This window comes from Myripristis murdjan, chromosome 1 (assembly GCF_902150065.1).
Source record: "Myripristis murdjan chromosome 1, fMyrMur1.1, whole genome shotgun sequence".
In the NCBI taxonomy this organism is placed as follows: domain Eukaryota; kingdom Metazoa; phylum Chordata; class Actinopteri; order Holocentriformes; family Holocentridae; genus Myripristis; species Myripristis murdjan.
In genome coordinates, this window is record NC_043980.1 from 38418551 (window position 1) to 38432892 (window position 14342).

At 40.3% G+C, this 14342-nt stretch overlaps 1 protein-coding gene across 1 annotated transcript in view; it reads right to left on the reverse strand.

Moving 5' to 3' along the window:
- Positions 1-963: 963 nt before the first annotated feature.
- Positions 964-14342, reverse strand: part of tmem132a (transmembrane protein 132A) — a 28011-nt gene continuing 14632 nt past the window's right edge. Inside the window, exons 8-15 of the mRNA XM_030056571.1 lie at positions 13453-13716; positions 12546-12698; positions 12240-12435; positions 11433-11576; positions 10304-10506; positions 7856-8075; positions 7228-7419; positions 964-3708 (exon numbers count right to left, since the gene is read on the reverse strand). Coding sequence (XP_029912431.1) covers positions 2710-3708; positions 7228-7419; positions 7856-8075; positions 10304-10506; positions 11433-11576; positions 12240-12435; positions 12546-12698; positions 13453-13716 — 2371 coding nt within the window. The 3' untranslated portion in view covers positions 964-2709. The remainder of the gene's footprint in view (positions 3709-7227; positions 7420-7855; positions 8076-10303; positions 10507-11432; positions 11577-12239; positions 12436-12545; positions 12699-13452; positions 13717-14342) is intronic.

A 14342-nucleotide genomic window follows, 5' to 3' on the forward strand; every position in this document is an offset into this window, starting at 1 on the left:
TCTAAGCCTGTGTTCACACACGGACAGGTGGTCGACAAAAAGCAGCTTTTCAGATGGCCGGATCAGCAATGTCAAAAATCAACATTTTGTCTTATTGCCGTCACATGTCAGTCAGTTTGTACATGTGTGTGCAGACATCACCAGGAGAGCCGGACTGTATAGTCTTCCCAGGGCCAAAACCACCATTTCAGCACTGGGGGGGGACAGATATTGAATTTGCTATTGAATTGCTAATATATTCCAGCAATATTGGGGGGGGGGGGGGGGGGGGGGGGGGGGGGGGGGGCATTGGGGCGGACTTGTCCCCTCCAATGTATATGGACGTTTGGTCCCTGCATCTTCTGTCTCAACACTCAACATGGTTTTCAACGCTGCTGATTTTCCCGCCAAAAGGTCATTTTAACAATGAAGGAGGAAATAAACTGACCACCTCTGCACTAACCAGCTAGCTAGCTCACTATATGCATATACACATATATTTATAAATATACACACACTTAATATTTTAATAATTTAATAATTTTTAATTAGGCGGAATAAGAAATATTTCATTTTCTTAAAATAAAGAAATATTCACTAATCACAATTACCTTTATCATTTTTCTAAAACTGATAACCAAATGAAGCTAAAATTTCAAAATTTCCTTAAATTTGAATTAAATCTAAAAACGAATTAATCAGACAAATATTTAATTATTATATTACTATGTATATGTATGTTATGAGTATTACTATGTAAGTATGTTACTAAATATATTACAACATAGTATACACCATAGTATAAACATGGTAACAATGTTGCAGAAACCATGGGTGTACTTCTCGCCAAAAAAAAAAACAAAAAAAACATGCACACACAGTTATCCATAGTTACCGTAGTAAAAGTGATATGTAAAGATCTGCATGTAAAATAAAATTTAAAAAAGTAAAGAAAGAAATAAAAATATAAAGGGGAGCAGCAGCCCTTTGGAAAACAGACCTGTACAGCAACCTTTATTTCAGACTGAGTGATATGACATGAAAAAGAAGTGGACATGGTTGGTGTCACGCTGCTACATACAGTATGTCCTGAAAGTCACAGAGTTCAGAGTCTGAGCTGACCAGAGCTTCAAGTGATTCAGTTAGAAAGTCATGAGTCAGCGTATTTACATTGTACGGTACATCAGCTGCCCTTCTAGGAGCTGCGAGGCTGGTGCAGTGCTGTGTAGCTGGTCTGGTGTATCATGAACACAGCTCCATTACGACCATCAGAAAGCTCTCACTTCACTTCACTGGCTTTCCACACACACCAGGTGGAAGTGAACCGGACTTTGAGGAACTTTGGAGGAATACTTTGTCCATCTGACTTGCACCATTGTTGCTAACAAATGTATACATCAAACAGATTTACACAAAAACACTTTCTAAAGTGCTGTTTGATTGACTAAATGACTCCCTATTCACGATGAATCACAAGTGCTCTTGTGAGGAAATATTTTCTCTACGATTTGTACTTTCCAAAGAGACAGATGTGACAACAAATCCCCCTGTCAAAATGAAACACGTCAGACAGACATTGCATACAAACAGGCATGTAGAGTGGATTTCCTCCAGGAACAAAGACATCTCATTTTTAGCCCGTTCCACATGGCTTATGGCAGTCATAAAAAGAGCAGATGTGTGGCACAAAGGGTGAAAACCTGGATCTTGTGCCTGTGTGAAATCCGGCTGTAAATACAGCAGGCTTTCTCCTCCGCACAGAACAAAAAGCCTCGAACAAGGTCCCCGATTACTGTGAGAAAGAGCATTTCATCGACAGAACCACTGAGAAATTATATTAATTTAACTCTGTGGAAAAAGAACTGTAACACCTTGAATTTAGCAAGTGAGCTAGCCAGCTGACTGAATGGTACCCTGCTTGCCTGCTAATGTGGGTAGACCCTGGTAGCTCACACTAACGGACAGAATATATTAAAATATGAAGTGAGAGCCCCCTGAACTCTTAGATCCCTTAGTGTTCTAATGTTTTCCAATGTGAGTCAGTGAAATGATAAATGTTTGTGTGATAAACCAAGCCTGAATAAGGTCAACAATACCCACACCTTTGTCTCATTGGTCTCTCCAACTGTCCATCTGAATCAGAGCAGGGAAGTAGCATTTGTTAATGCTCCTGATAATTTGTACCTCTTCAACACAGTGAGTGAATATTGCCTCCAGGAGCTCCATTTTTCTCTGCCCACTTCACTCTTTCCCTGAGAAAACATCTTCTACTGGGCAGCAGAAGTGGAAACCCCAGAAATTCTCTCTGTTTGGTAGAAAACAGAAGTCTGAGGGAGAAGGAGATCTCTGTCAAGGCTAGCCTTAAGTAGAGACAGGTGACAGGACGAATAAATCACTATCAAACTGCCAGCTTGACACAAACACCCAGTCTACATCAGCAAAGACACGTACACAAACACAAACGACAGACAACAACATGGGCTCAGTTACAGCTTTCTGAAACCACGGTTCAGGACCCAAACTGGGCTTGTTGCTGGTGGGTTACAAACATTTTTCACAACCCAAATCAGAAACTGTGTCCCTCTGATTTGAGTCCTGGTATGAACGAGTTTAGGAAGCCCCGCAGTGTACAAAAATATTGTCTCTACATCATCTTACATCATCATACGTCATCTTTTTCCCTAACATTTGTACTTAAGAACTAAGTCTCCGAAATGGCCCTCACAGATATCAGCAAATTATCTCGACTTCCTTAACGTCCTCCTTTTTCTCCCGTTGCTCGTGTTTTTCTGTCTCCTCAGCGTCGGGCTTCTTCCACTCCTCCTCTTCCCTTTCCTTGCCTTCTACCTCTTTCTTCCTCCACCGCTTTTGCTCCTGGTCTTTGTCTGCAACTCCATCGATGTCTCCTTCCTCCTCCTCCTCGTCTTTTGTTGTGGTTTTCCTCCTCCTCTCTCTCAGGGCACAGGGCAGGCAGTTTGCCAGAAAGAGGATGGTGGAGAGACAGAGGAGAGAGAGGACAGCAGCCAGCCCGACTTCCAGCTCCCGGTCTCCCTGCTGCTCCTCGTCCTCTTGCTCTCTCTCCTCTCGCCACCCTCCTTCCTTCTCCTGGCTTGGAGAGAAGTAGACGGCGCTCTCCTCGTGGTTTGGCATTAGCACGGCTCTTTCTAGATTGTTCCGTGTGACCATCCTGCCCTTTCCCACATTGTTCCAGTTTCTATTAACCACCTTCCCCATGATTTTATCATAATAGTCACCACCAGTGCTTACGTTCTGGCTCGGAATGTGCTCATCAAAATTTGTCATGTAGACGTCACCGTCCGATTCCACCAGTGTGTCCGAAATGTCAAACTCAAACTCCTCGGCCTCTCCGTCCTCATTCCCGACTGGCTCAAACAGCTCGGAGTCCAGATTTACTCTTATCCAACCAGATCCCTTCGCCAGCCTCCTCGTCCCACCCCTTCCTCCGTGTTCCTTCCCCTCCACATTGCCTTCAGCGATGGAGTTGGACGTGATCGGCTGATCGACGCAGGTTGACACTAGAAGTTCTGCCCTCAGCAAGGGCCCGCCTCCATCTCCACGGGCAATTATGCGCTGGGTGGGGCCAGGCATCACGACAGCCACAGTCTCAGCCAATGAGGAGACACGCAGGAAGAAGGGAATGCCACTGAAGGCGGAAAGGAGGGAGGCGGTGTCATCGCTGAACTGGAGCCAGACACTGATGGATGCCTCCTGGAGATAGAGAGGGGGGCAGTTTTATCAAACATTAGAATTAACCCTATAAAGTTATTTGTATCATATATGATACACGTTATCAAATGACACATTCTGTTTTCAGTTTAATCAATACTTGACCAAAATACTGTTGTATACCTTTGGGCACTTCCCCTGTTCACCCTGGACCATACCATTGGCACTTCAAGTACTGTCATACACTACTCACAAGTTTAGGGATATTCGGCTTTCGGGTGAAATTTCAGGATGAACCTAAAATGCATTAGAACCTTTACAGGTGAACTTAATGTGACCTTCTGTAAACTTTTGAATGCACATGTCCAACTGTTCAGTGTTTCAGTACTTTTTGCACAACTTGCTGTTCTCTAACAAGGAGTTTAACGGCAAAATTCACATCAGGTGTTTGATGCTCCGCTCATCGAGGTTGTATCATTAGGGAACGGCTGCTGGAGACTGGGGTACCTCAGATGGAGTGGCCTGCACTTTCTCAGACCTGAATCCTATAGAAAACCTATGGGATCAGCTGAGTCGCCGTGTAGAGGCTGGAGCTCTGTACCCCAGAACCTCAATGTCCTGAGGGCCACCCTTCAAGAAGAGTGGGATGCCATGCCTCAGCAGACAATAAGTCGACTTGTGAACAGCATGAGACGTCGTTGTCAAGCTGTAATTGATGCTCAAGGGCACATGACAAGTTATTGACACTGACATTTTTTGTTGTGGTATACCCACCACTGTTGTTGGCTTTTGTTTCAAGAAATTGTTTGAGATGAGGAAATCACCAGTGCATGCTTCTACTTAAATGCCCTACTTTCATGATATAATATCACTGTAGCATGAACTTTTTACATTTTCCATAAATTTCACCCAAAAGCCAAATATCCCTAACTTTTTGTGAGTAGTGTATATGATACAACAGAAAAACCATATGTAATAACATATTTTTTACATTTTGTTATAGGACTAAATAAAGGGTTCAGATTCAAATAATTGGAATTTTCTAATTTTCTTAATAATTTTCTTTCATAGTTCAGGCTTTATAGGGTTAAAAAGCTCATTTCATCAGTAAGGCTCCGAGCCGTATGTGGCACTTATGTCATGTGGAAGGAACCATGTCCAACAACATGATGGCTTAAAATAACATCTTGTTTCACAAATGCAAAGATGTTTCAAGCTGTCAACATTCTGTACAAGTTTTCTTTGCTTGCCCCTGATCAGCTTGTTCACACCTGAGTCAATATCAATATAGGGTACCATTTGGTGTCCTGGGCAGAAATCACTCACTTTTCATGAAAAATTTGCAAAATAACAAAACTCTGAGGGTTTATTATAAATGGCAAAACATTTAAACACACATTGGTACAGAGATACATCTTTAAAAGGGTGTTTTTCATATTTAAAAAAAAATGTTCTATGATTAGATGCATATGATTTTGCCATGTCCCAAACTCCTCTCTACTAACTTCACTGAGTGAAATAAGTAGATAAATGATATACAATGTACAAACCTTTTACATGCTCTTGTTGCTCTCATCAAGTACTTGAATAAAATGAGTCAATTGGATCATTTATGGTCTAATTTCATAATAATAATAAACATTTTGCATGTGTCCCTGGATTTGCTGTCCACCCCGTCATTAGGTGGTTACTGCCACTATAAGAAACCACCTGCTGTAATCAGTGACATCACTACCACTGCTCTGTCTTTTACAAATGGAGTGAAGAATAGCTCCTGCAGAGAGAGTACATATCAACATTTATATTTTGACATTTTCATCATTTTATGATTGAACTTGAATGTGTTCAATCTTAATGTGTCCACCCTGTCATTGCAAAATATGAATCTATATAAATGCTTTTCAGAAATTCAAAATATGTTTGTTAAAGTATACACAGTCACCTTCCTAACTGATACATGTTGTTAGCTAATGGCCCACCATGTGCTCATTAAATGCAAACTTCAACCAGAAACGTCCTCCCTGTCATTGTCCACCCCGTCATCAGGTCTAGTTTTATAACAGTTTTATAAGTTTTTCAGTGTTCCAGAAGTCAAGTGGAGGACAAAACATATGCAGAGAAAGAATCCATTTGAAAGGATACCTATGTTTATACTTTTTGTGGTAGGCCTACATTTAGGGACCAAGGGTTTTTGTTTTGTTTATATCAATCTTGTTTGTTCCTCTAGTTGAAGGTTTTATTTATTTATTTTTGCTGTCGTTGAGTGTCATTTCCAAATGTAGCCTATCTGTGCACAATTCAAAATACAGTAGGTGAAAAAAGTCATGTTTTGACAGAAAACATTTGTTGACAAAACCATAACATTTTTTCCTTTAAATATATATGAGGCACTTCACTATTGTCCACCCTGTCATGTTCATGTTTTATGTGAATAAATAATTATTTTCACAAGTTATCAAAACCTTTTGTGTGATTTTGCTCTGAAGAGATTAGGGCCAAACAGTATTATTTCAAAGTTTGACCAGATACCTTTATTTATAGAGTTTATTCAGAAATGAAAGTACAACTTTCACAGATTTTACATATACAAACATATTTTTCCATAATTTCTGTATTTTTGAGAGATGTTTTCCAGAAACTAAAATATATTCCTGAACGAGGGACCAAATACCTTTCTGAAAATGTACATTTTGTAATCAATATATGATTAGAACATATTTACTCTATTTAGAAATTGTCCCATGACAGGGTGGACACATTTTGCAATTCGCTTGTACTTTCTATGCTTGCAGTCAATTTATAAAAGGTGCAGGAGCTTGACCAACATGCATTTCTAACAGCTTAAGGTCTACTTTATACAATGGATATGGAGTTCAGTGGAAAATCTCATCTTTTTTTGTGTGACATTGGGAAGTCTCAATGGCACTCTATACTGATATTGACTCACCTAACACATGCATTTAGTGAGTGATACCTTGGGTTTAAAACAAACCAAACAATGCAATATCAACCACAGACCAAGCCTACACTAATCTGAGACAACTGAAAACACTTACTGTGTGATTGTCATGTCAAAACAATCCCACATGACAGGTGAAGTAGTACAAGTGTTGTTGTGCACATGCCTATTTTTAAGTGTGTGGATGGCCAACGTTTCAAAACTTTTGTCAAAATACTCAAGTGGATGGAAAATGAAAGTCATGCAGTTAGCTGTATCCTGCCATGGCATTGTAAGAGCTGTAATCACAAAGTGACATTAGTCTATGTGATTGGTTTTATTTGAAATTAATAAGTCATTCCCTATGCTTGACTACAGATATTTCCTAGTTGCTGATGTTGTAATTCAGGAAGTCAGAGAAATCTTGGTCCATCACCAGATCTGTAAGCTGATATGGATGGTACTGTTTGGTAGAAAGCTGATATTCACCATCTCTGCCACAGGGGTGCCACATCATTCCCAGCCCTGTCAGTTCTGCCTCACTGCTGCACTTTAAAGTGTCTCTTATTTGGATGTTTATGGAACAACATGAGGAATCTGCTTCTGAATCTGCTTCCTCTCACCTGTTGGTGGTTGTACAGGATGTTGTAGGCTGTCACTGTCGATGTGACTATGGAGGGGTGGGCGGGGCTGGCCATGATTGACATGCCCAGGCCGCTCACTACCTGCACAGAGAGGTCTCCGGGCAAGACCGGGTCAGAGGTCACAGTGATGTCACAACTTCCAAGCACCCCATCCCACTGACCAGAGATGACCTGAGAGAGAGAGAGAGAGAGAGAGAGAGAGATTCTGATACGTTAAAGTATGACATTTTTTTTTTTAAGCCAGCCAATGTAATACTGCTATTAATAATAATAATGACAATAATAACTTATTGGTATAACCCTAACAAAATAAAGGAAGGCATCACACTCATAAAGTAATACAAGGTAAGAATATAAGGTAAACACAATATAATAATAAATACATTGGGATAAGAGGCATCATCCAGATCACCTTCAATAAAAGCCTGGACTTTGGCTTTGGAGTTCAAAGGTCTGTGACATTTACAGTGTAAACATGAAAGCATGAAGGACCTCGTCCGCATTACTGAATGGAAACAAAAAGCCTATCGTTGATGTAGGCATCACTGTGATATGAAGTGATTTTTGTATGTGTGTTATGTTTACAAGGTTATGAATCACCACCTACATGCAGCGATGTCTTTCCAGGCTGTAAGCCAACCAGGTTATTCTGCGTGCCGAGGGACGCCACCCGGGGGTCCTCCACTCTTAGCCAGTTACGGACCAACTCTGTTACATCCACAAACCAATCGGATGAGCCCAGGAGGTGTGTGGTCCTGCTCTGGGTGTCCTGGGCCGTGAACTGAGTCAGAACCTGAACTGAAGAGCGCTGAAACACCGGCGAGCACCTGAACACAGACACAGTGAAAACAGAGGATTCAACGTTTGAGTGTGTGTGTGTGAGAATCAGAGATGGGGACTTGAGTCATTGCGACTTGGACTCGAGTCGACTCAAGTTGCTGTTTTAATGACTTGTGACTTGACTTGACAAAAAATAAAAAACTTGAGACTCGACTTGGACTTGGAAGTTTAAGACTTGGGACTTGACTCGACTTGAGACACGATGACTTGAATGACTTGAATGACTTGATTGTTGTTTATTTCATGTTTTCAGTTTGAATATAAAATATAAAATAAATATCTCTAGCCTGTAATAGTACTCGGTATACGAGCACATGCTGGGAATGGTGTTGTAATGATTGGATGACGACCCTGTCAATCAGTCATGCCCTCTCTACTACCTTACGTTTTGGAGGAACACGCCCCTCATATCAGACGGTCATCATCATGTCAGCGGTCCGTCATTTGAGAGCCATTCTGCCGAGTAAGTGCTTGTAAATTAGCTAATAGCCTATTACCCTGTTAGTCGATAGTTAGCTTAGCTAACGTTAGCTTGATACAAGCATGGATACGAGATGTTTGCGTGTGATTTATAGTCTCTTACTGACTATTGGCGAGTTAGTGCATGACATGTAGGGCCTGATTGACGCTAGGAAAGCAGATCAATAAAACAGAGCAATAAAGCAAAAAGTCATATTTTTTAAACAGGTTAACTAAATTGGCTGATAATATTATTTGATTGTTACTAATATCTTAGATTTTCTCTTTATTAAGATCGGATTCTGCAGGTAAGATTGTAATAATGTGACTTGACTTGAACTTGACTTGATCTATTACAGGACTTGACTTGACTTGACTTGACTTGACTTGACTTGACCAAGAAAAAAATACTTGGGACTTACTTGAGACTTGAAGGTTAAGACTTGAGACTTACTTGATCCCATCTCTGGTGAGAATACACACATGGATGTGCACAAGTGTGTATCAGTGTATTCCCTTTGTGAGTGTTTGGTGTGGGGTTAGACCCATACAGGCCCATACAATTACACAGTTAAAAACCAGAAATGCTCCTGTGAGTTTGGATTATTTCTGATATGATCAAGTTTGATGCATTACATATTTATTGTAGCACAGATCGCTACAACACTGGCTGTTGTGGGAAGCCCCTAAGTGTTTGAAGTGTTTGAGTTTTTTTCACAGAGTGACACATCCCAAGGGAAAGTGAGTAGAGAGGTGGATATACTCCATCTTTCTACATTCATTAGTCCATCCATTTGAATATTCATCCATGATAGACCAAATAGATGGATAGATGGTTAAATAGATAATATCCACACATATCTATCCATCTATGTATCAATCTTTCCATCCATTCTACTGAATTAATTGCTGCAAGTATGGTAGGTCCTAGAAAAAAATCAAGTGTTCATTTGTAGCAGAAACATGTATGCTACTTGTATAAAACATCATTAATCATACTCAAATATTTTTTGCAATTATTTAGGCATATCAAAATGTGTCAGGTTGTGCCCCACTCTCCCTTACAGTCTGACTGTGCAGGCACCTGATAATCTGTTTTTGCTTACTTTTGTCTCCAAGAAACAAGTTATGAAAATGCAGAGTAGGAAAATCACCGATGAGAGGATTAATTGAGATGATAGCATAAGACACAAAGCACTCCCCAACTCACAAACAGGGCTATTTGCTAACATGATCACCACCATAAAGTCTTGAAAAGGGAGTCCATTTCATATGGACTCCCTTTGCTAATATGGTATAATATAAAAAGATAATTTTGGTGCATTTTCTGTTATTTTTCACCAAAGCCTGGTTGAGTGTGCCTCTGTGTACATCTCCTTAACTGCCTTCCAGCTATGAGTTCCTACCCCATGTATGACATACATCAAATATGGCTGCCAGGTGATTTAAGTGAACTAAATACTGTAAAGAGCCTGGGGCAACAGAGCCTCCAGTTGACACAAAGTAGATACTTTAGCTACTTTACCATGTCACAATAACCTGCACTTGAAAACAAATGTATCTTAAGGCTATTTTCACTGAAAAATGATACTAAACATGAATCTTCCAGGAATCTCTAACCTGGTTGCTACACTTTAAGACATTATTCTGTTTCTGCCTTTCTCCAATAGAGCTGCAAGATGGAGGAAGGTCTCATTTCTGACCCAAACTTTATGCCTTTTTTCAAAACCCTGGAGAACAGTGGATGAAGCCCTACCCTTGCTCGGTGAAGTAGTTCCAGCCGTCTATGGCGTTCAGAACGGGGTCTTCCAGGGACACTCGCAGGGGCACTGAGGGAGCCCACACTGCCAGACACACGGAGCCGCTGAGCGTGCCCAGGAGAAACTCCACCCCCACACAGGTGCTGCCCACTCCTGACTCACTGCCGTCCACAAAGATGGCTGAGCAATCGCTGGACACCTGTTGTGATGGAGAAAAAGAAACAGAGCCATACACCTCCATATCTGAGAGGAGCTGCTGCTAGATATGACTTAGATATGACAGGCTAACCACAAGTACAAAGCTATGCCATGAATGAGCTATATACACACATTATTAGGGGATTGTAGAAGCTTATATAGTTCATCTAGGGACATATAACAAATATTATTACTGGAAACACTTCCATAATGAACTCTGTGCCTGTCTAAATCTTCCATGTTGATTACACTGTGGAAAATCCTGACTTTCCAAGTAGTAAATATTTAGGAGAAGTTAGGAAAAGATGTGAAAAGGCTCAATTTTGGGTCAATTTTGTTACTACATAATAAATATTTTGGACAAATATACAATGTGCTATTAGCAAGCTACCTAGCAAGGTTTTTAGTACATTTTCTGCTTCAGTGATTTTGGAAAGCCTACAGAATTTACTACAAAAATGAGTTAAATTTAACAGTAAAAGTGTTAAAATAAAATAAATAAAATACAAATTACTGACAAAAAATACTCAAAAAAAACAAAACAAACAAAACAACATGTACACAAAAAACTACACAATTACAATAATAATGCATTAAAATACTTTGCTACTGTTAAGGTTCTGCTATTGTCTGTTTGCCTCACTGGACAGAACAGAACCTTAACTGATGTCATCAGTCACACCTGAGTTTACCTGCTATTTTAATGTCCAAATTTTAACGTCATGAACAGTTTTAGATAACATCGCCAGGTTTTAAACCACAAACAGAGAAATGACATGAATTTTAAAAATGTTTTTTTTCAATGTCCACAACACCTAAAACAACATGTAGCATATCAAATATTCAGCTGGCCTCTTGTCCCTTTGTATGACATGTGAAAGGTCATAATGTAATATTGTCACTGGAGTGTGTGTGTCTGACTCGCACCTTGATGATGTTCTCGTTGGTCGAATGACACGTGACGGCGGTGGTGACATCAGACACCTTCCCATCATGCCCTGTGGCCAGCACAATAACAGGAAGGGACACAGGCTCGTTGGTCAGTATGGCTGTGTTGATGATCGTGTCGCTCTGGCAACAAAAAAGACAAACAGACGGCACAGTCAGTACGGTTTGCTGAACTGTACCTGACTGCTTTCTGCAGGTAACGCTCTTCTGCAGGCTGCTCAGCTGTCTGAGCCACAACAGCTTTCCACTGTCGGGCCACTGAGAGCCAGGGCTTTCTTCAACCTAACCAGCCTAGCCTGTGCCTAATCTTAACCAAGGAGTTTTAGTGGCTGGCATGCAAGTTGGAAACAGTTCTTTGGGCTGTACTGCAGACGCTGCTGGGGGTCATATTACTGTGTGTTCAGACCAGGTTTTGACATGGCACGCTATAGACGTGAATTTGCTGGAGGCGACACAAATAATTCAAGTGAGTTTAAATTTTTCAACAAGAGGGAAAAATATTTGGTCTGCATTTGGTTTGACCACCATTAGAGCGTTGGAACAAAAAAAAGTTAAAAGTGGTATGCTTTGTAAAAACAAATCACTTAACCAATAAGAAAACAAGCTAAAAAGAAAACAAAAGAATGAATAAACAAATGAGCAGGCATGTTGCTAAAAATGTAAGCAACATAATAAATGTACGTGTCGCTAAATAGACAAACGTTTGAAAGAAATAAGACCATTGAGTAAACCAGAGAATAATTAAATAAATTAATATATGAATAAGTTCATAAATGAACAAAGTACCTCCATGATGGGAGCGATGCCGACGATGTGGCGGTCAGCGAAAGAGAAGACGCTCACTGCTGCCCCGTATGGTGATGGAGAGTTATTACGCCCCGAGTACTCCAGCGACCAATGAGCCGACACTGTCATGGCAACACCGAAACTCCGCCTCAGACCGTCGACGGACAGACACACCACCTGCTGGAGGACAGAGGGACTGCAGGGGGACGGAGCGAGAAGAGACTGGCTGGTTTGTTCATTCAGCTGATTCATAAAGATCAAAGTGACGGCACAATACACTCACCGCCTCTCACCGCCTGCACCCACCTGTGTGTGTGCTTGTGTGTGGGGAGCTTGTGGCAGATGATGGAGACGATGTCGTGTTTTGAGCCCTGGGTTCTCTCCAGGGTCACTGCCCACAGGTCAGAGGTCAAAGTTCGCTGGGCCACCATTGACACCAAGCCCTTCTTCACCTTTAGCCTGGGATAATACACACGCACGCACACACACACACACACACACATGCACAGGCACATGGGAAGACTTAAGACATTTTGATCTGATTGGACACAAGTCTATACTAAATGTATCTATGAATATGTTTTTAGTATTATAATTATTACACCTAACAATCCTAACAAGAATAACACTGGAGGAAAACACTGACTACATGGATGATTTTGGTATAAAAATTGTGAAATTTAAAGCAGATCTATATTTGCAGGTTTGATTAACTTGTATGCTGACTCTTATGGTTATTTTAGTGTAAATTTCATGTAAAAACATGTAATTACAATAATTATTACCAAAAAAAAAAAAAACACTTTTCATGTGATTTTTTTTTTTTTTTTTTTTTTAATTTTCTGGTAAATTTGTTTTCCTAATTTATTTTCTCTTTGCTTGGCCAGTTTTTATTTTTTATTTTTTTTACTTGTTTGTTGTAACTTGATAATAATTTTCTTGTAATTTAATTCATTTTAAATATATAATGTTTTTGAAAGAATTTGCTCAGCTTTCAAAGGGTTAAAAATTATACAATAAAAATGAATGATATCATGTGTTAGCTGAACTCTATCTGTGAATATCATGCTAGTATTATGTATGTATTATGTATTATGTATCTGCAGTCAGTTCAAAATAGACATAGTGTACAAAACAAGTGCAGTAAAGCAGTAACACCCATGGCTGCATCTATGTTATTCACATCAAGTTCAATTCCTAATTTTCCATTTACCTTATAATAACAAACTCAGCACTGAAATTGGCCCTCAGATTCACAGAGACCCCGATTGGCTGTCCTATCTGGACAGGCCCCCTGTGATAGCGAATCAGAACATGGGAGTCCAAGCTGAGCTCCTCCTCTTCCTGCCCATTCAAACAGGCTTCCTCTTCTTTGGTGCTGTTCCTTTCTTTTTTATTCTCCCCCTCTTCTCTCAGTGCCACTGCTTTGATGAAGAAGAGCTGCCTCTGGGAATGAGGCAGCTTGTCCTCCACACATCTGGATGGATGGAGGGAAAGAGCGAGAGATGATGGACAGAGAGAGGGAGGAAGAATGAGCGATATCGAGGAAGACAGTGACAAATTCGACAACTTGTTTTGCACAGCACATAAAATCAGACATCAGGAACCTCAGCTGAGACAGAGCCAGATTTTCATGTTTTTCATGGAGTTCCAAAAAACACGAGCAAACCAAAACCTGAGCTTGAAAACAAAATCATATGAGGAGAAGATTTAGTTTCAGCTGTGCACTCTGAAAAGACTGAAATGAAAATGAAGTGAACCCAATGGTGATATGCTCAGGCAATAACATACTGAACATATGGGTGTTGCTACATGATAATTGGCAGTGGTGTGCTGAGAGACCTGAGGCACACTGGTGCCAATAACCACAATGCAGCCCAAACTCTTGTATGTTATTGTGTTTGTATTTCACTGATTCTTGGGAATTTGGATAAATCATGTCCCACTAAGAAAAATGCTATTTCTGCTGGAAATTTACAACATTTTAATGAATAAAAAGAATCAAGGGCATAATCAGGGGGTCCTTTGCACATTTGTAAGGTTTTTTCATAGGTTTATTTTTAATTTGTATTAATTTAATGATTATATGTTGGCCCATGGCCT